Raw genomic sequence first — 27,205 nt, 5'->3', positions numbered from 1 at the left:
AGAAGTACAGATACTCATGTTTTAAAATACTCGGGTAAAAGTTGAAGTACTGATTAAACTTTTTTACTTAAGTAAAAGTAAAGAAGTTTTGGCTCTGACATGTACTTAAGTAAAAAGTAGTTATTACTGCTACCTGTTTTAGCTGTTAACTGGACCTCACATGATTAGATAGATAGATAGATAGATAGATAGATAGATAGATAGATAGATAGATAGATAGATAGATAGATAGATAGATAGATAGATAGATAGATAGATAGATAGATAGATAGATAGATAGATAGATAGATAGATGGATGGATGGATGGATGTGATAGCCTAGTGGGTTTATGTCAGGGTCCCCACGAGTATGAGTTTGAGAGTTTGATTCCTGGTTGCTGTGTTGGTAAATAAAACTTCTGGACCTTGTCCACTCTAAAAACATTTCAATTTTGTCCTTTCTGTGTTGGATTAATTTCTTGATTTCCTGGTCTTTAATGAAAGATAACTTCACCAAAAAAAGGCACGTCTGTGGTAGCTCAGTGGGTTAAGGCTTGTGCCTGAACATGTTCCTTAATATAGTCCACGCTGGTGATTAGGTTTCAAAGCCAGTCCTACATCCCTTCTTTCTTAGATAGACATGCTTCCCAGTCTGCATCCCAGACATGCCCAGCCCAGCATGTTCCCAGACATGTGTCCCAGTCTGATCTCTTCCATGGTTCAGTGGGTTAAGGCTGGTGCCTCGCTGATAGTGAGGATCAGGGTTTGAATCCTGCTTTCTGCCTGCTATTTGCGATGTAGGTTATGTTCCTGCTTCCTAAAACTTTCTTTAGCTTTATATTCTTGTGTTGATGGTTTAAAGGTAGATAGACCTGCTCTAAACAACCTTCCTGGCCGGTCTTCCCTGATGGTTCAGTGCGTTAAATCAGGTTTCTTGCTTATGGTGCGGGTGAGGGTTCGAATCATGCTTTCTGTCTGCCAGTCTCGATCAGGATTCGCTTCCTACATCTTTCTTTAGCGATATATTTTTGTTATTAATGTGGTTGAAAAGAAAGATAGACCTGCTCTAGATAAGCTTCCTAGCTCGTCCTCACCAATGGTTCAATGGGTTAAGGTTGGTATCTTGCTGGTGGTGGGGCTCATGGTTCGAATCCTGATTTCTTCCTGTAATTTACAATGTGGGTTCAACTTGTGCTACTTACATCTGTATTCGCTTCCTACATCTTTCTTTAGCGTTAAATTCTTGTGTTGATGGTTTGAAAAGAATGATAGACCTGCTCTAATCAAGCTTCCCATACTGTGTTTTTCTGATGGCTTAGTGGGTTAAGGCTGGTACTTTGATAATGTTGGTGGTCAGAGTTAAAACCTGGCTTTCTGTCTGCTAGTCATGAGGTAGGTTAAATTCCTGATTCCTACATCTTCATATTCTTGTTTTGATGGGTTAAAAAAAAAGATAGACCTGCTCTTAACAAGCTTCCCAGCTTGTCCTTCCTGATGGTTCAGTGGGTTAATGCTGGTGCCTTGCTAATGGTATGAATCAGGGTTTGAATCCTGCATTGTCCCTGCTAGTCACGATATGGGTTTGCTTCCTATGTCTGTCTTTAGCATTATATTCTTGTGTTGATGGTTTGAAAGAAAAGATAGACCTGCTCTAAACAACCATCACAGCCGGTCCTTCCTGATGGTTCAGTGGGTTAAGACTGGTATTTTGCTGTTGGTGGGGTTCAGGGTTTGACTCCTGCTTTTTTTGTTTCTGTCTGGTCTGAATTTCTTGTTTTGGAGCATGAAACAAAGGATAAACAACACCCCCTCAAAAAAATTGACAGAATTTTCCCTATATATGCAAATCTAAGTTGATACTTTTTTGCTTCATAAGCCGATGTTTTCAGCTTCTCAGATGCCAGGGGGGCAGATGCTCAGATATTGCCCCTCTGCTTCAGGATATGCCCTCCGAAACAACATCCAACCTTCCACACAGCCATTTCTGACACCTTCCTTACTACAGCCACCGGAACCTTCCACACTCTTAACTTTGAGCCCTGGCCGGGATTTGAGCCGGCAACCTCTCAACCCAGCGGTAAAGCGCTTCCAATTGAGCCACAGGATACCCTGCAAGAACCTGATTTTTAGGACCTTTTTTGGTTCTTTTTAAAAACTTTTTAAAAAATTTAATGGAAATCTAAGGGGTAGGAATCGAACCAGGTGAGTCAGATAGCAGTGATGACTTCACTGACCATTACACCAACACAGGAGGGGCAAACATGCCTTTGCTTATTGGACTCTTGGCTTTTCTATAGTTAGGAGACCAGTGTTTTCTCTTAGATCATGATGGTAGAGGGTCAAAACATTTCCTTCCTGTACATTCTCTCAGTTACTCGAAGTCTATGAGAAGTGACTCAGGTACAAGAACCACATCTCCAACACCTGCACCACTGATATACCATGATTTGCCAGCAACCAATTTTAATGACCTTTCATTGTTCTGTTTTTAAAAACTTCTTATAATGTTCAATATAAAACTAGAGGTAAGAATTGAACCATGGAAGTCTTTCATCATAGATCACTAATGTCATTACTTCAAAACTCAAAACTTTGTTACACATGTAAATAAGCAGGAAAGACAAAGAGACACAGACACAGCTTTAGAAAGAGTGAGAAACAAATAGAGAGACAGCAAGAGAGAGACATATACAGTGAGACAGAGACATTTACTAAAAGAGACACAGAGACAAAGATAGCGAGATATAGCCACTTCCTGTTGGAAGTGTTTATCCCGAGCGACTCTTAATGATCTCATTTACTAAATGAGCAGTAGTGAGTTAAGGGCTTGCTCAGGTACACAAAACTGGAAGCTTGGAGGTGTGAAACATGTATCATATGTACAGCATGTGATATGTATGTAAGCATATGTACAGTGATTAAAAATAAAGGCTATATCAGTGCAGAGATGTGTGGACATCATTAAGAGCCTTTGCTATGTTTCCACACGGACAGTTAATGAGGTGATACCGGAGAAAATGCACCTCTTCAAGTCAAGTCAGAAAGCTTTTATATATATATAAAATTATAGACATTTTACAGATTTAAATAATGTATTGTTTTTATCTGTACGATCAATAAAGACAGTAATTTAAGTTTGTGTCACCATTATGAGGGAAAAACCCACAAAACACCACCAAGAGGGTAAATTGTGAGAATCATGGCGGATTTTGGTGTTTGATTTGAGACTCAGAAATAAAACAAAAGTTTACTGATTAAAAATATTTTTATCTGGAGTTAATTTATTTATGTTATATCTAAGTAAAGAAAGGAAAAAAATTTCGTGCCGTTTAAAATTATTTAAATTTTGACAGCCAAATATATATATATATATATATATATATATATATATATATATATATATATATATATATATATATATATATATATATATATATTAATACAAAACAAATTAAAAATGTTGTTACCTAATGAATGTGTCCAGGCTGAAGATCCACATATAGAACACAAGCAGAGAAAAGATGATGATGATCAGGAATGTGTCTGTTCTCAGTCATGTTTACATCACTGACTCCCTCTGTCTCATCCACATTAACCCTAAACTTCTTACTGCCTTCTGTGGTGAGTGAGAGTCTGTACTTTATACACCAGTGGATTGAACGCGCAATGACAGGAAATCGGTTGTTCGGCTGAAATCGGCACGCAGTGAAAAAAAAAATAAAAATAGTTCACCAAATCAATGGATTAAAACTAAAGTAACGAGTCTGTTTTGAAAATGTAAAAAGTAAAAAGTTCAGATATTTGTGTTATTTAATGAGTAAAAGTAAAAAGTTGTCTGAAAAATAAATAGTGGAGTAAAGTACTGATACCAAAAAAATCTACTTAAGTACAGTAACGAAGTATTTGTACTCCGTTACTTCCCTCCTCTGACAATAAATGACTAGGTGTTGCCAAACAGGCACTGTATTACACAATCATGTTATAGGTCAATCAATAATATTGCTGTTTTTAACATATTCTGATAAACAGTGGTGATTTGAAAGTAAACTGAGGTAAGCACTAAGAAATGCTTCTGAGCATGGCTAAGCTACATTATTACTTGCCCACTGCATGTATTCTTTGAACAAATAACTACAATTAAAACCATTAAATCACTTTTTTGTTATCTTTTCTTTTACAGATGGAGGTCAATGACAGTGACTGATAATGACAGTGTATTATGTACAGTAGTATTGGGATGTCATAGTGCTGTGCCCCTTTATTGGGCCATCTGCTTCTAAAAAAAAGCTCGTGCTTTGCTTAATCTGGTTTAATATCACCTTTATTATCATAGCATTTTCATTTTTATTAAGAGACAGAAATAAATATGTACATGTCACTTAATAAACAGGAGAATTACATCAACATCTAAATGTGACACTAAATTATATGACTTTAATAATCACAGAATACAATCATGCAGTAAAAGGGCACAAATATAAGATGTTGTGTATGACTCATATTGTGAACAAACCACATGGCCTTGGCCTGACCAGATTCTGTTTAGAGCTGCTTCTTACACATAATTACTTATTGGCATCATCTGAACAATTATGAACAATGGCATGAAAAAATGTGTGACTTGACTTAAGTTTAAAAACAGGAACTCTAATAAAACAAATATTTTCATATAGTTTCATATTTTAAAGTATAATGTTGTCTCCTAGTTGGTAGCCATGATATTTTTGACCCAGTCAGTGTAGCGGCAGACTTCAGCATAAACTCCAGGTAAGCCAGGGAGCGCACATCCATCACCCCAGGACACAACACCCTTCAGCTGCCCATTGCACACAACAGGACCACCAGAGTCACCCTGGATAAAAGGTAAAAGCAAGGAGTGAATGCAATATATCATAAACTACAAATGAATAAATATGGAGTGAAGAAAAATGTGTATATTATATACAAAAATAGAGCTTTTCAAATGCATTCATTCCTCATGCAGTTCTACTGTGATTTTACCTGGCATGAGTCTTTGCCTCCCTCCAAGTATCCGGCACAAAACATGTTACTACTAATTTTGGAACCATAGGACGCCTTGCATTTTGCCTCTGGGAGTACAGGCACATTCAGGCACTGTAATACGGATGCATAGATCACTGGAAAAGATGAGAAAATACACAATCAACTTGTGTTGCGCTTTTAGCTGAAAGCAGCATTGCTTTACCATTATTGTCTATGTACCAACTGCAGCAGAAAAGTCAACAAAGTTTACAGAATCTACTCTAATGTATTTGTTCATCTCTACAGTGCTTCTAATCCTGATCACTTTGTGAATTACTTATGAAGTTCCACTTCTATTTCATGTCACTGTTCCCTTACCTCCAGTGTTGATCTGATTTCCCCATCCAGACACCAGGCACTCCTCACCTGCTGCTACACAAGAGGATGCCAGAGGTATAGGCTGAACATACTGGTTAAAAACTGCAGGCTGGCTCAGTTTGATCAGCATGAAGTCATTGTCAGCTGTGCGGTCATTATATTTGGGATGTGTTATGACTTTCTCAGGCCGAATTCTCTGCTTGGTGCCTTCGTCAACAAACACACGGTGTTCTCCAAGGTGAAGCATAAGTTGATTAACCCTTTGGATGAGATTTTTCAAATGTAATAAATTTATTTTTAATGATTATGTTGCATTAATTTTCATAAACATGTTGTGAGATACTCACGGAACGTAGCAGTGAGCAGCAGACACGGCCCATAAGCTGTTAATTAAGGATGCGCCACACCAGCGCCGTCCGTCAATGGTTAGAAAAATCTGCCAGGGCTGAGAGTGAGGTGTACATTCATAACCCCCGATGATCTTATCATCATCACCTCTGCTGTGGTCTAAATCAAAAACATTAAACAGTTATTAACAATATAATATATTGTACAAATCCTTATTCCAGTAACTGACACACAAAACAAGATCTACATTATTTCACAACAAGTCTCGAGTGAGTAATAAAACATCTACTTATGTACAAACACCAACAACAAAACAGTTACAATGAGCCTCATTGCCACTGGTACAATTACAACAAGAATGAACAAGTCAGACTACAGGATAACTGTGTCTATATATCTTAATATCTATGTGTGATGTCATGGAGCATTGGCCTCAGAACAGCCAGTAAAAAATGAGCAAAATATTCTTGAACTGAAAGCTGCCAACTGTTCAAACTATTTTATCTTCGAAAACCTGATTATTTTAAGGTGACAGACACAAACTCTTGGAAAATCTTGGAAAATCTTTATTCCTACATGAGTCATGCAGGAAACTGTTCAAAAAGGAAAATAAATTCACTCAGGCTTATGTTTTACCCGTTTATACTCCATTACCCTAAACTAAATGTACACTTTTTGCAGTACTAATGCAGTTCATTTTTTATTAGGTACTCTTGATTATTTTAGTCCTTTGAAGGTTTTAGTATTAAGATGGATACATTCCTATGCTGTCTGCTCACAAATGGTGAAAATAGGTGAGAGTGTGTGGGTGGGCACTTCGGGTTGTTTATCCAGGTGGAAAAGAGAGAAAAAAATAACATTGTTATTTTTAAAAGAGTGAGCAAATGTAGGGAATGTATTGACTTCATAGTAGAAGGGTCCAGGTGCTGAACTGGTCTGCCTGCAACCTGGATCTTTCACCATGTGACAACATTTGGTGCATCATGAAATGAAAAACACAACAAAGTGCACTCTTAGTGCCTGTCCCAAGCCCGGATAAGTGGAGAGGGTTGTGTTAGGAAGGGCATCCAGCATAAAACAAAATAAGGGGGCTGATAGCTGATATGATGGTGCGGAGAACGGTAGATATATTGTGTGTTCAGGAGACCAAGTGGCCCAAGTTTCTGATAGAGTGATGAACATGAAGCTGAGTGAAAGAATGTTAATTGGGGCAGACTTCAATGGCCAGGTAGGTGAAGGGAACAGAGGTGATGAGGAGGTGATCGGTAGGTATGGCCTTAAGGAAGAAATGGGGAAGGGCAGACGGTGGTAGATTTTGCTATAAGGATAGAAATGGCAATGGTAAATACTTATTTTAAGAAGAAGGAGGATCATAGGGCGAAGTATAAGAGTGGAGGATGGTGGTCTGTAGGGTGGCTATGGAGTTAAAGAAGAAGAGGAGGAGAGTGAAGACTGAAAAAAGAATACAATGGTGGAAACTGAAAAAGGAAGACTGTAGTGTGAGATTCAGGGAAGAGGCAGACAGGGGCTCGGTGCTGATGAAGAGGTGCTGGATGATTGGGCAACTACTGCAGAAGTGATAAGGGAGACAGCTAGGAATGTACTTGGTGTGACATCTGGAAAGGGAAAGGAAGACAAAAAGACTTGGTGGTGGAAAGAGGTAGTGCAAGTAAGCATAAGGCAAAAGGTTGGTGAAACAGATTTGGGATCGACAGAGTGATGAGAAAAGTAGGTAGAAAGTGATGAGAAAAGTAGATACAAGAAGATGCGGCAGAAGGTGAAGAGGGATGTGGCAAAAGCCAAAGAAAAGGCATATGAGGAGCTGTGTTTGATGTTGGACACTAAAGAAGGAGAAAAGGATTTTGAACCAATTGGCCAGGCAGAAGAAGTTACTTAGAACAATAAAAGATGCAGATGGAAATGTATTGACTAGTGAGGAGAATGTGTTAAGAAGGTGGAAGGAGTATTTTGAGCAGCTGATAAATGAGGAAAATGAGAGAGAGAGAAGGGTGGATGGAGATGGTGAAGCAGAAAATAGATAGGATTGGAAGTCAGAGCAGGAAAGGAGCATTTGCGTTTGCATTGAACAAAAAAGAATCACTTGTTCACTTTGGTTTAAATGTTTTTCATCCCCAAACTGTTCTTGGATGGTTCGGAGAAAGTTGCTCTCTGTGGATGTTTTGTACAATTCTTTATTCTGGTTGTGAGTGAGCCCACTCACTTGTGTAAGAAGCAACATCCCGCATCCTGTTGGCATGACTCAAGACTGATGTGGCGCTCACCTTTACTTCTTCAGACAAGCTATTTTTTCAGATGCCCCAAACAATCGGAAAGGGGGTTCATAAGAGAAAGCCACTTTACCCCAGTCCTCAGCAGTCCCTGTACAGTTTTGCAGAATATCAGTCTGTCCTTGATGTTTTTTTCCTGGAGAGAAGTGGCTTCTTTGTTGCCATTCTCAACACCAGACCATTCTCCAAAAGTCTTCACTTTGTGTGCAGATGCTCTTGCACCTGCCTGCTGGCATTCCTGAGCAAGCTCTGCACTGGTGGTGCCCTGATCCTGCAGCTGAATCAAGGAGATGTCCTGGAGTTTGCTTGACTTTCTTGGGTGCCCTGAAGCATTCTTCACAACAATTGAACCTCTTTCTTCGAACTTCTTGATGATCCGATAAATGGTTGATTTAAGTGCAATCTAATCAGCAGCAATATCTTTGCTTGTGAATCCCTTTTCGTGCAATGCAATGATGGCTGAACATGTTTTCTAGCAGGTAACCTTTTTAACAGAAAAAGAACAATGATTTCACGCACCACTCTCCTTTTGAAGCTACCAGTATGTTATTCTAACTCAATCAGCATGACATAGTGATCTCCAGCCTTTTCCTTATTACACTTTCACCTGTGTTAACTAGAGAATCACTGACATGATGTCAGCTGGTCTTTTTACAGCAAGGTTGAAATGCAGTTACAATTTTTTAGAGGGGGGATTAGGTTAATTTTCATGACAAAGAGAGACTTTAAAATGAATTGCAATTCCTCTGATTAATATAACATTGTGTTGAAATTCCTTCATAACATTGTGGAGCATCCCTCACATTTCAGCAACTATTTTATTATATGTTCTCAAGGGGCAATACTACAGAAATGAAACTTGGATATACTTTAGACTAGTCATTGTGCAGCTTGTATAGCAGTACAGATTTACTGTCCTCTAAAAATAACTCAACATACAGCCATTATTGTCTAAATAACTGGCAACAAAAGTGAGTAGAGGCTAAGTGAACATGTTAAAACTGTTTCCAGAGAGTTCATTTTTTGTGTGAGCACCATTGTTATCTAGCACTGCCTTGAACCCCTGCGCATGGAACTCACCAGAGGTGCACAGGTTGTTGCTGGAATTCTCTTCATTCTCTTGCACTCTTCCATAATGACATCACAGAGCTGCTGGATATAAGACACATGGTGCTTCTACACCTTCTGCTTGAGGATCCCCACAGGTGCTAAATAGGGTTCAGGTCTGGAGACATACTTGGCCACTCCACCACCTTCACCTTTAGCTTCCTCAGCATGGCAGTTCGCCCCAGTTTCTGAAGGGAGGGCATCAAGTTCTGTTAAGAATGTCACAGTTCAAGTTTAAGTTCAAGTTTATTTCTATAGCGCTTTTCACAATGGACATTGCCTTAAACCAGCTTAACAGAACGTAAGAATTATTGAACAAAAAAATTTGTATATAATTGAAATATGTTTATTAATCCCTGATGAGCAAGTCTGGGCGACTGTGGCAAGGAAAAACTCCCTTAGATGGTATGAGGAAAAAACCTTGAGAGATACCAGACTCAACAAAGGAACCCATCCTCATTTGGGTGATATCAAGAGTATGACTATAAATCTTAAACAAAACCAAACACTGGATAGTGAGAACTACTATTAATACCCGATTGTGTGTGATTATGAGAAATGTCATTTCCACAGTCAGTTGACATTCAGCAACCAGGAGTCAAGAGTCAAGAGGCTTTTTATTGTCATTTCTACTATACACAGTGGTACACAGTACACAGTAAAAACGAGACAACGTTCCTCCAGAACCATGGTGCTACACTAAACAACAACACGAGCTACATAAAGTGCATCGAGTGCAACCTAGTGCAAACAGTGCAGACGAAAAACAGTACAGACAGACATTACAAGACTAGATAAGACAAGACAAGACAAGACACAAAACCCAAGATAGCGCCGACCAGTAAACCTACTGTATACTTCGATTATACAGTAATGTGCTAGGAGAACTGTAAAAACTATAACTGAGAATAATATAAACAGACACAATGCAGTGCAAAAAAAAAAAAAGCAGGTGCAATAAACAGCATGTACACAGTGTAATACAGTCAAAGGTGCAAAAAACAGCAGGTAAACAATGTAATGCCATCAAGTATAGATAATAATTAATAAATAATGGTGGAATGGATTAAGATGAGTAATGAGTTTGTGTAAAGTTCAGGTTGTACAGTTCGATAACACACATTTAAGTGAGAGTGTGTGTGTGTGTGTGTGTGTGTGTGTGTGTGTGTGTGTGTGTGTGTGTGTGTGTGTGTGTGTGTGTGAGAGAGTTCCATTACAGTTCTGTGTATTGAGGAGCCTGATGGCTTGCGGGAAAAAACTGTTGCACAGTCTGGATGTGACGGCCCGAATGCTTCGGAACCGTTTTCCTGATGGCAGGAGTGTGAAGAGTATGTGTGACGTGTGTGTGGGGTCGTCCACAATGCTCTTGGCTTTGCGGATGTAGCGTGTGGAGTAAATGTGAATAATAGATGGAAGAGAGACGCTGATGATCTTCTCAGCTGTCCTTACTATCCTCTGTAGGGTCTTGCGATCCGAGACGGTGCAGTTCCCAAACCAGGCAGTGATGCAGCTGTCCAGGTTTTAATAGTCCCTCTGTAGAACATGGTCAGGATGGGGGGAGGGAGATGGGCTTTCCTCAGCTTTCTCAGGAAGTAGAGACACTGCTGGGTTTTCTTGGTGATGGAGCTGGTGTTGAGTGTCCAGGTGAGGTTGTCCGCCAGATGAACACCAAGGAATTTGGTGCTCTTGACGATCTCCACTAAGGATCCATCGATAATCGGTGGAGAATGATCACACTGTGCTCTCCTGAAGTCCACAACTATCTCTTTGGTTTTGTAGACAGTAGACTTCTTCGGCACGGGAACAATGGTCGATGTCTTGAGGCACGTAGGAACAACGTTGCTGCTCAGGGAGATGTTGAAGATGTCTGTAAAGACATCCGCTAGCTGTTCTGCACATTCCCTGAGCACTATGCCAGGAATGTTGCCAGGCCCAGCAGATCTCCATGGGTTAACTCTGCATAGAGTTTACCTCACTTCAGCTGTGGTTAGACAGAGCACCTGGTCATTGGAAGGAGGGGTGGTCTTCCTCACCCTCACGTTGTTCCGTACCTCAAACCGGGCATAGAAGTCGTTCAGCGCATCTGGGAGGAAGGCGTCATGGTCACAAGCAGGTGATGTTGTCTTATAGTAGATGGCCTGGATGCCCTGCCACATGCTCTAGGTGTCTCTGCTGTCATGGAAGTGGTCGTGGATTTTCTTTGCGTGTGCGCGCTTCGCCTCTCTGATGGAATTGGACAGTTTGGCCCTTGCTGTTCTTAAGGCCGTCTTGTCCTCTATTCTGAAGGCAGAGTCTATTTGTTTCAGCAGCACACGCACATTTGCAGTCATCCACGACTTCTGGTTGGAGCGTGTAGTGATGGTCTTGGAGATGGTCACGTCATCAACGCACTTGCTGATGTAGCTGGTCACTGTTGACAAGTATTCCTCCAAGTTGATGGAATCGCCATTGATTGCAGCCTCCCTAAACATGTTCCAGTCAGTGCACTCATAACAGTCTTGAAGAGCAGAAGTAGCTCCTGCTGCTGTTTTAGAACCAGTTTAGAGCGTCTGACTAGCGGTCTGTATGCTGGAATTAGCATAACAGAGATGTGGTCTGAGAAGCCGAGATGGGGGGCTCTGCACGAAACGCGCTGGGGATGTTTGTGTAAACAAGATCCAGCGTGTTCGCTCCTCTTGTTGCAAAGTCCACATGCTGATGGAGTTCATAGAGCACAGTCCTGAGATTCACATAGTTGAAATCTCCGATAATAAACAATCTGTCAGGGTAAGCATTCTGCAGGTCGCTAATAGTGCCGTAGAGTACACAGAGGAGCTACTGAGCAACTCATAAAATAGTTCATCAGCTGAGATCATCATAGATCCAACACCAACTCCTCTATGCCAGAGTCTTTGAATGTTCAAAAAAGTCTAATGTCAAAAATCTACATGAAGTGTGATCCAAAGGGCACTCGTACGTCTCTAGATGGTTCAGGATAATTGCGGGGTCGGCATTTACTCTTTGAAGGGCCATAATGTTGATGAGGTGGGACAAAGCTGGAGCTGGCGCAATCTCAGGATGCCTCTGGATGGGTAGAGAAAGAAAACAGAGGAGAGGAATTAGCGTAGCTGCTGTTTATAAGATTAAAAGGCACAAGTTGATAATGTGTTTAATCAGATGTACTGGAGCACAAGGTTATGATATGTGAGATGTGATCATTGTAGGATTTGGTAAAATGATACATCTTTAATCTACGCTTAAACTGGGAGAGTGTGTCCAAGCCCCGAACACTGTCAAGAAGGCTATTCCAAACTTAAGGAGCTAAATGTGAGAACACAATACCGTCTTTAGTGGACTTTGCTATTCTAGAAACCACTAAAAGCCCAGAGTTTTGAGACCTTGAAGAGTGTGACAGATGGTAGCGTGTAAGAAGACTGGATAGATGCATGAGAGCTAAACCATTTAGGGCTTTGTAAGGAAGTAGCATTAGTTTGTAGTCAATTCAAAACTAAACAGGTAGCTTGTGTAGGGATGATAAAATTGGGGTTATATGATTATATTTTTTCGACCTTGTGAGAACTTTGGCCTATGTATTCTGGACCAACTGTAGCTTGTTTATTAATGATGCAGGACAACCACCTAGTATTGGATTACAATATAACAGTCATGAATGCATGGACGAGCTTCTCTGCATTATATACAGTATAGATAACATGTTTCTTAGCTTAGCAATATTTCTAAAGTGGAAGAAGGTTATTTTTGTAATATGGGTGATATGAGTTTCAAAAGACAAGTTGCTGTCTATTAGTACTATGTCTTTACTGTTAAACTAGTAGTTACAGTACATACTTCTAAATGCAAGTGGAATTGCCAGAACTTCTGTGTACTGGTTTTCGTGCCGACGAGCAATATTTCTGTCTTATTAGAGTTTAACAATAGAAAGTTATTCATCATCCAATCTTTTAATTCTTTAACACACTCAGTTAACCTGGCTAACCATAACAATGGAAGCTAATCTCATGCTTTATAATAATATTTCCCAAGGGAAGCATATATATTGTGAAAAGCAGAGGTCCTAGAACTGAACCTTGTGGCACCTTGTATTTTACTTACATTAGCCTGGATAGTTCTCAATTTAAATCTACAAAATGGTAATGATCAGACAGGTAGGATTTAAATTAACTTTATGCCTGTCAGGTCAGGTCATTTGTGATTTTAACTATTGCAGTTTCTGTGCTATGATGGTCCTGAAACCTGACGGAAACTGTTCAAAGATCTTGTTTTCTTGTAAGAAGAATACAAACCCCTCTGTCCTCTACATCTGACTCTTTTAACCCAACTACATGCATGTCTTCAACACATACATAAACCGCCTTTTTGGCCTTCCTCTTTTCCTCCTTCCTGGTGGCTCCATCTTAAAACGACCTACATGCGCTGTCCCTCTAATAAACTAATTTCTAATCCTGTCCATCCTCGTCACTCCTAACGAAAACCTCAACATTTTCAGCTCTGCTACCTCCAGCTCCACCTCCTGTCTTTTACTCAATGCCACTGTCTCTGAACCATACAACATCGCAGTTCTCATCACAGTCCTATAAACATTCCCTTTCACTCTTGCAGATACTCTTTTATCACAAATCACTCCTGCCATTAATTTCGACCCACTTCACCCTGCCTGCACTCTTTTCTTCAATTCAATTCATTTTTATTTGTATAGCGCTTTTAACAATGAACATTGTCTCAAAGCAGCTTTACACAGATAATGTGGTGAAAGTAAATAAAATTGAATATGTTCATCATAAGTAAGTTTGTCGCTGATGAGTGAGCCAGTGGCGAATGTGGCAAGGAAAAACTCCCCGAGATGGCATAAGGAAGAAACCTTGAGAGGAACCAGACTCAAGATTGAACCCATCCTCATCTGGGTTGCACCGGGTTTCTTCACTTCTCTAACACACTCTCCATTACTTTGCACTGTTGACCCCAGGTACCTGAACTCCCCCACCTTCTTCACCTCTTCTCCCTGCAACCGCACCACTTCACTGCCCTCCCTCCCAGACTCTGTCTTACTCCTACTGACTCATTCCCCTTCTCTCCAGCGCATACCTCCACCCCTACAGGCTCTTCTCAACCTGCACTCTACTCTCACCACAAATCACAATATCATCTTCAAACATCATAGTACATGGAGACGCCTGTCTGACCTCCTCCGTCAACCTGTCAGTTACCAACAGAGGTGGGAAGTAACGGTGTACAAATACTTCGTTACTGTACTTAAGTAGATTTTTTTGGTATCAGTACTTTACTCGCCTATTTATTTATTTTTTACTTTTTACTTTTACTCATTACATTTTTACACAAATATCTGTACTTTTTACTTCTTACATTTTCAAAACCGGCTTATTACTTTAGTTTTAATCCATTGATTTGGTGAAATATTTTTTTTATTTTCACTGTGCGCCGATTTCAGTCGAACAACCGATTTCCTGTCATTGCGTGTCTTTTTCAATCCACTGGTGTATAAAGTCCTGACTCTCACTCACCACAGATGTAGACTAGTTTACGGAGCTAAGAATGAGCAGGCAGAAGGCAGTAAGAAGTTTAGGGTTAATGTGGATGAGACAGAGGGAGTCAGTGATGTAAACATGACTGAGAACAGACACATTCCTGATCATCATCATCTTTTCTCTGCTTGTGTTCTATATGTGGATCTTCAGCCTGGATACATTCATTAGGTAACAACATTTTAAATTCGTTTTGTATTAATATATATATATACATCATTCAAATCTGTAAAATGTCAATCATTTTATATATATAAAAGCTTCCTGACTTGACTTGAAGAGATGCAGTTTCTCCGGTATCACCTCATTAACTGTCCGTGTGGAAACATAGCAAAGGCTCTTAATGATGTCCACACATCTCTGCACTGATATAGCCTTTATATTTAATCACTGTACATATGCTTACATACATATCACATGCTGTAAATATGATACATGTTTCACACCTCCAAGCTTCCAGTTTTGGGCACCTGAGCAAGCCCTTAACTCACTACTGCTCATTAAGTAAATGAGATCATTAAGAGTCGCTCGGGATAAACACTTCCAACAGGAAGTGGCTATATCTCGCTATCTTTGTCTCTCTATTTTCTCTATCTAATTGTCTTTGTGTCTCTTTGAGTAAATGTCTCTGTCTCACTGTATATGTCTCTCTCTCTTGCTGTCTCTCTATTTGTTTCTCACTCTTTCTAAAGCTGTGTCTGTGTCTCTTTGTCTTTGTCTCTGTCTTTTCTGCTTATTTACATGTCTAACAAAGTTTTGAGTTTTGAAGTAATGCCATTAGTGATCTATGATGAAAGACTTCCCTGGTTCGATTCTTAACTCTAGTTTCATATTGAACATTATAAGAAGGTTTTAAAAACAGAACAATAAGAGGTCATTAAAATTGGTTGCTGGTAAATCATGGTATATCAGTGGGGCAGGTGTTGGAGATGTGATTCTTGTACCTGAGTCACTTTTCATAGACTTCGAGTAACTGAGAGAATGAACAGGAAGGAGAAGTTTTAACCCTCTACCATCATGATCTAAGAGAAAACAGTGGTCTCTAAACTATAGAAAAACCAAGAGTCCAATAAGCATAGCCTTGTTGGCCACCCCTCTGGTAGTGTAGTGGTTAGTGATGCGGCCTCTGCTATCTGACTCACCTGATTCAATTCCTACCCCTTAGCTATCCTTTAAATTGTTTAAAAAGTTTTATAAAAGAACCAAAAAAGGTCCTAAAAATCAGGCTCTTGCAAGAAATCCTGTAGTTTAATTGGAAGAGCTTTGCTTCTGGGTTGAGAGGTTGCTGGTTAAAACTCCGTCCAGGGCTCCAAGCTAAGAGTGTGGAAGGTGTGAAAGAAATGGAAGGTTGGATATTGACGGTTTTAGAGGGCGTATCCTGAACCAGGGGGGCAATATCCAGGCATCTCCCCCCCTGGCGTCTGAGAAGCTGAAAACAGGGGGTTATGAAGCAGAAACGTCCAAAAAAGTATCAACTTAGGCTCCTGGCAGAAATTTATTTAATAATTTTTTTTGTTAAATTGTTAGAGCAGGTCTATCTTTTCTTTCAAACCATCAACACAAGAATATAATGCTAAAGACAGACTTAGGAAGCAAACACATATCATGACTAGCAGGGACAAAGCAGGATTCAAACCCTGATTCATGCCATTAGCAAGGTGCCAGCATTAACCCACTGAACTATCAAGAAGGACAAGCTGGGCAGCTTGTTTAGAGCAGGTCTTTCTTTCTTTTCAACCCATTAAAAACAAAAATATATCGCTAAAGAAAAATGTAGGAAGCGAATCCTGATCGTGACTGGCAGGCAGAAAGCAGGATTCGAACCCTGAACCCCACCAAAAGCACGACACATGATTTAACCCACTGGACCATTAGAGAAGACAGGCCAGGAAGGTTGTTTAGAGCAGGTCTATCTACCTTTAAACCATCAACACAAGAATCTAAAGCTAAAGAAAGATTTAGGAAGCAGGAACATAAATGACATCGCAACTAGCAGGATTCAAACCCTGATCCTTACCATCAGCGAGGCACCAGCCTTAATCCGATGAACCACTGAGCGACCACTGCTGAAAAGCATGTGTGCTTTTTGGAGGGTTCATACTTTGTTTCATGCCAGCGCAGTAAGAAAGAATGCATGTAGGACTGGCTTGGAAACCTTATCACCAGCGTGGACTATATTAAGGACCATGTTCAGGCACAAGCCTTAACCCACTGAGCTACCACAGAAGTGCTTTTTTTTGGTGGGGTTATCTTTCATTAAAGACCAGGAAATCAATCAACCAGAAATTAATCCAACACAGAAAGGAAATGTTTTCAGAGTTGACAAGGTCCAGAAGTTTTATTTACCAACACAGCAACCAGCTCAACCAGGAATCAAACTCTCAAACTCATCCTCGTGGGGACCCTGACATTAACCCACAAGGCTATCCCCTCCATCCATCTATCCATCTATCTATCTATCTATCTATCTATCTATCTATCTATCTATCTATCTATCTATCTATCTATCTATCTATCTATCTATCTATCTATCTATCTATCTATCTATCTATCTAATATGATGTGAGGTCCAGTTAACAGCTAAAACAGGTAGCAGTAATAACTACTTTTTACTTAAGTACATGTCAGAGCCAAAACTTCTTTACTTTCACTTGAGTAAAAAAGTATAATCAGTACTTCAACTTTTACCCGAGTATTTTAAAACATGAGGATCTGTACTTCTACTTAAGTAAAGGATGTGTGTACTTTTGCCCCCTCTGGTTACCAATGCAATGGAAAAGGCTCAGAGACGATCCTTGATGCAGTCCAACCTCCACCTTGAACCAGTCTGTCATTTCTACTGCACACTTCACTGCTGTCAAACTGTCCTCATACATGTCCTGTACCACCCTCACATACTTCTCTGACACACCAGACTTCCTCATACAATACCACAACTCCTTTCTCGACACCCTGTCGTACGCTTTCTCTAAATCCACAAACACACAATGCAACTCCTTCTAAAATTTTCTTCACTTCTCCATCAGATACATAATCAACGTTTTGTTGCTTATGCTAAACGAATAACATGACCAGATGTGGAGTTCTTATCGTCAACCGTTTTTATGTTCTCACAGTATGGTAATATGTATCTTGTTGCCATTAGTACGTATAACCCAGCCATTCGGGGGGCACAAGCCAGTGTACTCTTAGTGCCGGTCCCAAGCCCGGGTAAATGGGGAGGGTTGCGTTAGGAAGGGCATCCAGCGTAAAACATGTGCCAAATCAAATATGCGGATCACAAATGAGAATTTCATACCGGATCGGTCGAGGCCCGGGTTAACAACGACCGCCACAGGTATCGTTAGCTGACAGGGTACCGGTGGAAATTGGGCTACTGTTGGCCGAAGGAGGAGAAGGAGGGGAGGAAGGCGTCTACAGAGACGGCAGGAAAAGGAGCAGTGTAGGAGAGTAGAGGTTCGGGTTGGTACTTTAAATGTTGGTACTATGACGGGTAAAGGGAGAGAGGTAGCTGATATGATGGAGAGGAGAAAGGTAGATGTGTTGTGTGTTCAGGAGACCAAGTGGAAAGGGAGTAGGGCGAGGAACATGGGAGGTGGGTTTAAACTGTTTTATCATGGTGTGGATGGGAAGAGAAATGGTGTAGGGGTGATTCTGAAGGAAGCGTACAGTAAGAGTGTAGTGGAGGTGAAGAGAGTTTCTGATAGGGTGATGATCGTGAATGTAGAAGTTGAAGGGATGATGATAAATGTCATCAGTGCCTATGCTCCACAAGTTGGCTGTGAGATGAAGGAGAAAGAAAGATTCTGGAGTGAATTAGATGAAGTGGTAGATGGTGTACCTAGGAAAGAACGATTGGTGATTGGGGCAGACTTTAATGGGCATGTAGGTGAAGGGAACAGAGGTGATGAGGAGGTGATGGGTAGGTATGGTTTTAAGGAGAGGAATGTGGAAGGGCAGATGGTGGTAGATTTTGCTAAAAGGATGGAAATGGCAGTGGTGAACACGTATTTTAAGAAGAAGGAGGATCATAGGGTGCCGTATAAGAGTGGAGGAAGGTGCACACAGGTGGATTATCTTCTGTGTAGGAGATGCAACCTGAAGGAGATTGGAGACTGTAAGGTGTTGGCGGGGGACAGTGTAGCTAGACAGCATCGGATGGTGGTCTGTAGGATGGTTTTGAAGGCGAAGAAGAAGAGGAGGAAAGTAAGGTTTGAAAGAAGAATAAGATGGTGGAAACTGAAGGAGGAAGAGTGTAGTGTGAGGTTCAGGGAAGAGGTCAGACAGGGGCTTGGTGGTGGTGAAGAGGTGCCGGATGATTGGGCAACTACTGCAGGAGTGATGAGGGAGGCAGCTAGAAAAGTACTTGGTGTGACCTCTGGAAATAGAAAGCAAGACAAGGAGACGTGGTGGTGGAATGAGGAAGTGCAGGAGAGCATTAGGGGAAAGAGGTTGGCAAAACAGAAGTGGGATCGACAGAGTGATGAAAAAAGTAGGCAGGAGTACAAGGAGATGCGGCAGCAGGTTAAAAGGGATGTGGCGAAAGCCAAGGAAAAGGCATATGAGGAACTGTATAAGAGGTTGGACACTAAGGAAGGAGAAAAGGATTTATACCGATTGGCCAAGCAGAGGGACCGAGCTGGGAAGGATGTACTGCAAGTTAGAGCAATAAAGGATGGAGAGGGAAATGTGTTGACTAGTGAGGAGAGTGTGTTGAGAAGATGGAGGGAGTATTTTGAGCAGCTGATGAATGAGGAAAATCAGAGAGAGAGAAGGTTGGAGGATGTGGAGTTGGTGAAGCAGGATGTAGATAGGATTAGTAAGGAGGATGAAGAATGGAAAGTCGGTTGGACCAGATGACATACCGGTAGAAGCATGGAGATGTTTAGGAGAGATGGCAGTGGAGTTTTTAACCAGATTGTTTAACAGGATTCTGGAAGGGGAGAGGATGCCTGAGGAATGGAGAAGGAGTGTGCTGGTACCGATCTTTAAGCATAAGGGAGATGTGCAGACCTGCAGTAACTACAGGGGAATTAAGTTGATCAGTCACACCATGAAGTTATGGGAAAGAGTAGTGGAAGCCAGGCTGAGAGAAGAGGTGACCATCTGTGAGCAACAGTATGGTTTCATGCCGAGGAAGAGCACCACAGATGCCCTATTTGCTTTGAGGATGTTGATAGAGAAGTATAGAGAAGGACAGAAGGAGCTGCATTGTGTATTTGTGGATTTAGAGAAAGTGTACGACAGGGTGCCGAGAGAGGAGTTGTGGTATTGTATGAGGAAGTCAGGTGTGTCAGAGAAGTATGTGAGGGTGGTGCAGGACATGTATGAGGACAGTGTGACGGCAGTAAAGTGTGCAGTAGGTACGACAGACTGGTTCAGGGTGAAGGTTGGACTGCATCAAGGATCGGCCCTGAGCCCTTTCCTGTTTGCAGTGGTGATGGACAGGTTGACGGACGAGGTCAGACAGGAGTCTCCCTGGACTATGATGTTTGCAGATGATATTGTGATTTGTGGTGAGAGTAGAGAGCAGGTTGAGAAGAGCCTGGAGAGGTGGAGATATGCGCTGGAGAGAAGGGGAATGAAAGTCAGTAGGAGTAAGACAGAGTACATGTGTGTGAATGGGAGGGAGGGCAGTGGAGTGATGCGGTTGCAGGGAGAAGAGGTGGAGAAGGTGGAGGAGTTCAGGTACCTGGGGTCAACAGTGCAAAGTAATGAAGAGTGTGTTAGGGAAGTAAAGAAAAGAGTGCAGGCAGGGTGGAGTGGGTGGAGAAGAGTGACAGAAGTGATTTGTGATAGAAGAGTATCTGCAAGAATGAAAGGGAAAGTTTATAGGACTGTGGTGAGACCTGCGATGTTGTATGGATTAGAGACAGTGGCATTGAGTAAAAGACAGGAGGTGGAGCTGGAGGTAGCAGAGCTGAAGATGTTGAGGTTTTAGTTGGGAGTGACGAGGATGGACAAGATTAGAAATGAGTTTATTAGAGGGACAGCACATGTAGGATGTTTTGGTGACAAGGTGAGGGAGGCGAGATTGAGATGGTTTGGACATGTGCAGAGAAGGGACATGAATTATATTGGTAGAAAAATGCTGAAGATGGAGCCACCAGGTAGGAGGAAAAGAGGAAGGCCAAGGAGGAGGTTCATGGATGTGGTGAGGGAAGACATGCAGGTAGTTGGTGTAAAAGAGGCAGATATAGAGGACAGGGTGGTATGGAGACGGATGATCCGCTGTGGCGACCCCTAATGGGAGCAGCCGAAAGAAGAAGAAGTTGCCATTAGTACGTATAGCAATTTTGCTGTATGCTTCTAGAATAACTTTTTTGTATGCTTCTGTTGACCAAACCCTGAACTATCCTTTTGTGGCATGTGTTACTTTGCTCGTACACACACACAGTGGTTCCAACATAACCTTGTGGAGTTGTCTCTCCTAACTTTCTCTTCTGTTCACACACACACACACACACACACACACACACACACACACACACACACACACACACGGCAGCCCACCCCCTTTCTCTCCTTCACTTTGGAAGTATATCTTCATGTGTGAGACAATAAACTTTGAAACTTCTCTCTGAAAGCTGACTTGTGTGTTTCATTGAGACTTCCCCGTGCACGTAGGAGAGCAAAGATCAAGAGGAAAGGCTGAATTCGGGGGACAGAAGGCAATCCTGCCCAAGCAGCAGAGGATAAAACACTTCCTTACAATTCTCAAAGCAAATATTGCACTGTGGTATGCTCTTCCTCGGCATTAAACCATACTGTTGCTCACAGATGGTCACCTCTTCCCTCAGCCTGGCTTCCACTACTCTTTCCCATAACTTCATGGTGTTACTGATTTCCCTGTAGTTACTGCAGGTCTGCACATCTCCCTTATTCTTAAAGATCTGTACCAGCACACTCCTTCTCCATTCCTCAGGCATCTTTTCACCTTCAAAAATCTTGTTAAACAATCTTGTTAAAAACTCCACTGCCATCTCTCCTAAACATCTCCATGCTTCTACAGGTATGTCATCTGGTCCAACCGAATTTCCACTCTTAATCCTCCTAATAGCTGCTCTCACTTCCTCCTTACTAAGCCTATCCACTTCCTGCTTCACTATCTCCACACCATCCAACCTTCTCTCGTTCTAATTTTCCTCTTTCATCACCTGCTCAAAATTCTCCCTCCATCTTCTCACCACACTCTCCTCACTAGTCAACACATTTCCATCTCCATCCTTTATTGCTACAACTTGTATCACATCCTTCCCAGCTCGGTCCCTCTGCCTGGCCTATCGGTACAAATCCTTTTCTCCTTCCTTAGTGTTCAACCTCTCATACAGCTCCTCATATGCCTTTTCCTTGGCTTTCACCACATCCCTCCTTACCTGCTGCTGCATCTCCTTGTACTCCTGCCTACTTTTCTCATCACTCTGTTGATCCCAATTCTGTTTCACCAACCTCTTTCTCCTTATGCTCTCTTGCACTTCCTCATTCCACCACCACGTCTCTTTGTCTTCCTTTCTATTTCCAGATGTCACACCAAGTACCTTTCTAGCTGTCTCCCTTATCACTTCTGCAGTAGTTTCCCAGTCATCCAGCACCTCTTTATCACCACTGAGCCCCTGTCTGACCTCTTCCCTGAACCTCACACTAAAGTCTTCCTCCTTCAGTTTCCACCATCTTATTCTTCTTTCAGTCCTCACTCTCCTCCTTTTCTTCTTCACCTCCAAAACCACCCTACAGACACCCATCTGATGCTGTCTAGCTACACTGTCCCCTGCCAACACCTTACAGTCTCCAATCTCCTTAAGGTTGCATCTCCTACATAGAGCATAGTCCACCTTTATTACTTATCATCGAATTTGCCAATGACATGACCCTGGTGGGTCTAATCAGCAAGAACGACGAATTAGCATACAGAGAGGAGGTGCAACAGTTAACAGCCTGGTGTGGAGCAAACAACCTGTCTCTGAACGTTGACAAAACCAAAGAGATGGTTGTGGAGCACAGAGCGGCCATTCTCCACTGATTATTCCTCAACACCAGCTCCATCACCAAGAAAGCCCAGCAGCGTCTCTACTTCCTGAGAAGGCTGAGAAAAGCTCATCATCATGAAAGCACACACTACGTTGTTGTATAGTGTAGCACCAGGGTTCTGGAGGAACGCTGTCTCGTTTTTACTGTGTACTGTGTACCACTGTGTATAGTAGAAATGACAATAAAAGCCACTTGACTTGACTTGACTTGACTTGACTTGACCTGTGTGCACCTTTCATCCACTCTTATACGGCACCTGATGATCCTTCTTCTTCTTAAAATACGTATTCACCACTACCATTTCCATCCTTTTAGCAAAATCTACTACCATCTGCCCTTCCACATTCCTCTCCTTAAAACCATACCTACCCATCACCTCCTCATCACCTCTGTTCCCTTCACCTACATGCCCATTGAAATCTGCCCCAATCAGCAAACTTTCATTCCTAAGTACCCCTTCTACCACTTCATCTAACTCACTCGAGAATTTTTCCTTCTCCTCTATCGCACAAATCCCACTTGTGGAGCATACGCACTGATAACATTTATCATCATGCCTTTAACTTCTAGCTTCACGTTCATCACCCTATCAGAAACTCTTTTCACTTCCACTACACTTTTACTAAATTCTTTCTTCAGGATCACCCCTACACCATTTTTCTTTCCATCCACACCATGAAAGAACAGTTTAAACCCACCTCCAATGTTCCTGGTCTTACTCCGTTTCCACTTGGTCTCCTGAACACACAACATATCTACCTTTCTCCTCTCCATCATATCAGCTACCTCTCTCCCTTTACCAGTCATAGCACCAACATTTGAAGTACCAACCCAAACCTCCACTCTCCTCCACTTCTCGTTTCCCTGCCGTCTCTGTAGACGTCTTCCTCCTCTCCCTCTCCTCCTTCGGCCAACAGTAGCCCAATTTCCACCGGTACCCTGTTGGCTAACAATACCTGTGGCGGTCGTTGGTAACCCAGGCCTCGACCGATCCGATATGAAATTCTCTTTCGTGATCCGCATGTTCGATTTGACCCATGTTTTATGCTGGATGCCCTTCCTAACGCAACCCTCCCCATTTAGCCGGGCTTGGGACCGGCACTAAGAGTGCACTGGCTTGTGCCTTCCTATTGGCTGCGTTGGGGGATCTGCTTATCTGGCTTCTGATAATGGTCAAGTCTGTTTTGAAATTTGGATTTTAACCTACACTGGAGTAATAAATGCTTCTGAGCAATTAAAACTATTAAAGCCCTTTTTTTTATCTTTAATTTTACAGACCGAGGTCAATGACAGTAACTAATAATGACAGCAGTGTATTATGTACATTAGTATTGGGATGTTATAGTGATGTGCCCCCATTTATTAGGCCATCCGCCTAAAAAAAAAGCTCCTGCTTCAGGTAATCTGGTTTAAAGTTACCTTTATAATCATAGCATTTCAATAAGAAATAGAAAAAGGTTTGTACTTCTGAGTGCAAGAAATTGTATGTCATTACTTATTACAGAATACAATCATGCAATGAAAAGGCAAAAATAACAAAATGCATTTTACAAATATAAGATGTTCTGTATGACTCATATTGTGAATACGCTTGAACAAACCAGATTCTGTATAAAAAGGCTATTTACACATAATTACTTATTGGCATTATCTGAACAATACATGAATAGAAACTCCAATTTATTGAGATTTATCAAAAATAACAAAGTTTCATATTTTAAACTTTTATGTTGTCTTTTAGTTGGTAGCCATGATGTTTTTGACCCAGTCAGTGTAGCGGCAGACTTCAGCATAAACTCCAGGTAAGCCAGGAAGCGCACATCCATCACCCCAGGACACGACACCCTTCAGCTGCCCATTGCACACAACAGGACCACCAGAGTCAGCCTGGATAAAAGGCAAAAGCATGGAGTGAGGCCAATACATAATAAACTACAAATTAAATAAATCTGGAGTGCAGTGAATTTTTTTTGTATATCAGGAACAAAAAGAAAGAACTTTATTGGGTTCCTGAATGACATAACAGAGACTCAGGACTTTTCTGCTGACCTAAACTTATCAGAATCACTTACTTACTGTTTAATATATTTTTTTCAATGAATATGTATTAAATCATTTTCTATAGTATATTATCTTCATTTCATGTCGTTTATCTTGGTTGCGCTGCTGCAGCACTGTCGAGTGTGAGTTTCAGATTAAGCTTCTATTCAATCAGAATTCAGAAGTCACATTTTGTATTGCCATACGGCCAACAGGAATAAAAAGCACGGGCTCTTGTTAGATTCAAATCTATGTTTCTTGAAGCTGTTGCTTTAACAATCAGACTGCATGCTAGAAGGCATAGAAACATGTTATTTTGCGTCCTTTGGATGGATGGTCAAAGATCGAACTACTGCAACCTACATCTGTTGCAGACTGCAGATCTCGAATATATTTCTCTGGATTTAATTGCTGTATTATGTTTTTTTTATTCCACCAAGAAAAGAAATTGATTTGGTAGCAGCTATAATTACAAGACCATTTACAATAAGTACTTTTCAGGAAAAGCTGGATATCATGGGAAACAGTTCAAAACAGTTATTACGCTTTTTCATGAGCCTTTTATACTTTTATGTTTGCTTTCCTGTAGAATTTGCACAAAAACACAATTTGCCTTCATTTAAAATCTCCAGGATAACCATAATGTTTGGGGGGAAAATGCTTTGGCTGCAGTGAAAGGAGACACTTGCATTGGGTTTCTAAGATTTTTTTGCTTTAGTAATGGCATTTATGAAAAGTAGCCAGATATTTGGTCAACACTTATCATTGGATTCATGTGAGAAATTAATGGAAAAATGTATTCTTATTAGTTAATTTTTAGCAACCATTTAGCAACAGTTCATTTATATCTAATAATGTGATGCCACCCCTACAGCCCCAAAAATGCTGCCATCCAGGAACAGTTCTACTGTGATTTTACCTGGCATGAATCTTTGCCTCCCTCCAAGTATCCGGCACAGAACATGTTATCAGTGACTGTGGAACCATAGGACGCAGTGCATATTGCCTTTGAAAGTACAGGCACATTCAGGCACTGTAATACGGATGCATAGATCACTGGAAAAGATGAGAAAAGACACAATCAGCTTGTTGTGATTTTCAAGTTCAGCTGTCTATGCATCTACAGCACCAAAATAATAAGTAAATGCACAAATAGAAAAAGTTTCCAGAAAATACTCTAAGCTGGGTGTTTGTCTTAACGGTGCTTCTAATCTAACACACTGTAAATTACTCACTATTTCATGTCACTGTTCCCGTACCTCCAGTGTTGATCTGATTTCCCCATCCAGACACCAGGCACTCCTCACCTGCCGCTACACAAGAGGATGTCAGAGGTATAGGCTGAACATACTGGTTAAAAACTGCAGGTTGGCTCAGTTTGATCAGCATGAAGTCATTGTCATATGTGATGTCATTATAGTTGGGATGTGGTATGACCTTCTCGGCCCAAATTCTCTGCTCGGTGCCTTCGTCAATGAACACATGGTGTTCTCCCAGGTGAAGCGCAAGACGATGAGCCCTTTGGGAAGGAATTTTCAAATATAGTAAATGTTGTTTAAGTTAGTCAAAGCATACAATATTAAACTACTGACTAGATTGAAAACATTAATATTTAAATCATAGTCATCATTTTGACTTATGTTCTCTGACTGGAACAAACAGAATACATGCTGTGAGATACTCACGGAACGTAGCAGTGAGCAGCAGACACGGCCCATAAGCTGTTAATTAAGGATGCGCCACACCAACGCTCTCCGTCATCATGGGTTAGATAAATCTGCCAGGGCTGAGAGTGAGGTGTACATTCATAACCCCCGATGATCTTATCATCATCACCTCTGCTGTGGTCTAAACATTTTGAACAGTTATTAACAATATAAAATAAAACAAAAAAAGATCTACATTAGTCTCAAGTAATAAAACATCTACTTACGCACAAACACCAACAGCAAAACAGTTACAATGAGCCTCATTGCCACTGGTACAATTACAACAAGATTGAACAAGTCAGACAACAGGATAACTGTGTCTATATATCTTAATATCTATGTGTGATGTCATGGAGCATTGCCCCCTGAAACAGCCAGTAAAAAATGAGCAAAATATTCTTGAACTGAAAGCTGCCAACTGTTCAAACTATTTTATCAGTTGGGCCTGTTAAACAACATGACTATTTTAAGGGTATATACACACACAAACTGCTTAGCCTGCTCAAAAAAAAAAAAACAAATACAGAAACCTTGGAAAAGCTTTCAAAGTTTTTATTCCTACATGAGGCAGGATGCTGTTCAAGAATGAAAATAAATTACACAAGCCTAGGCTATCCCCTGAACAAAATGTAATACTATAAAATAATCAAATAATATAATACAATCTCTGTAATACTAAGGCACACTTTTTTTTAATTAAATTACTCTTCTGTATTTTCGCTATGGCTCCACTTCTTCCAAATGCATTTGGATATTTAGAAATTGTGACAGTACATACAGACAGTAGCTCAGGTACAGCCAATCT

General features: G+C 41.0%; 1 protein-coding gene and 1 long non-coding RNA gene across 2 annotated transcripts in view; both read right to left on the bottom strand.

The window, feature by feature from the left end:
• Window positions 1-27,205, bottom strand: part of LOC310725592 — a 118,085-nt gene that overhangs the window by 7,490 nt on the left and 83,390 nt on the right. The gene's annotated exons all lie outside the window — the stretch shown is intronic.
• Window positions 4,658-26,721, bottom strand: LOC310733862 (transmembrane protease serine 9-like). Its single transcript, XM_083555322.1, has 12 exons — window positions 26,625-26,721; window positions 26,377-26,539; window positions 25,951-26,210; window positions 25,611-25,747; window positions 24,395-24,538; window positions 12,011-12,146; window positions 11,117-11,166; window positions 9,214-9,271; window positions 5,688-5,847; window positions 5,341-5,600; window positions 4,981-5,117; window positions 4,658-4,831 (listed from the first exon to the last, which is right to left on the bottom strand). The coding sequence occupies exons 1-12, from the start codon at window positions 26,662-26,664 to the stop codon at window positions 4,682-4,684; spliced, it is 1,695 nt and encodes a 564-aa protein (XP_083411448.1). The 5' UTR covers window positions 26,665-26,721; the 3' UTR covers window positions 4,658-4,681.

This window comes from Silurus aristotelis (assembly GCF_946808225.1).
Source record: "Silurus aristotelis genome assembly, chromosome: 1".
NCBI lineage: Eukaryota > Metazoa > Chordata > Actinopteri > Siluriformes > Siluridae > Silurus > Silurus aristotelis.
This window is presented reverse-complemented; position numbering and strand designations above follow the sequence as displayed.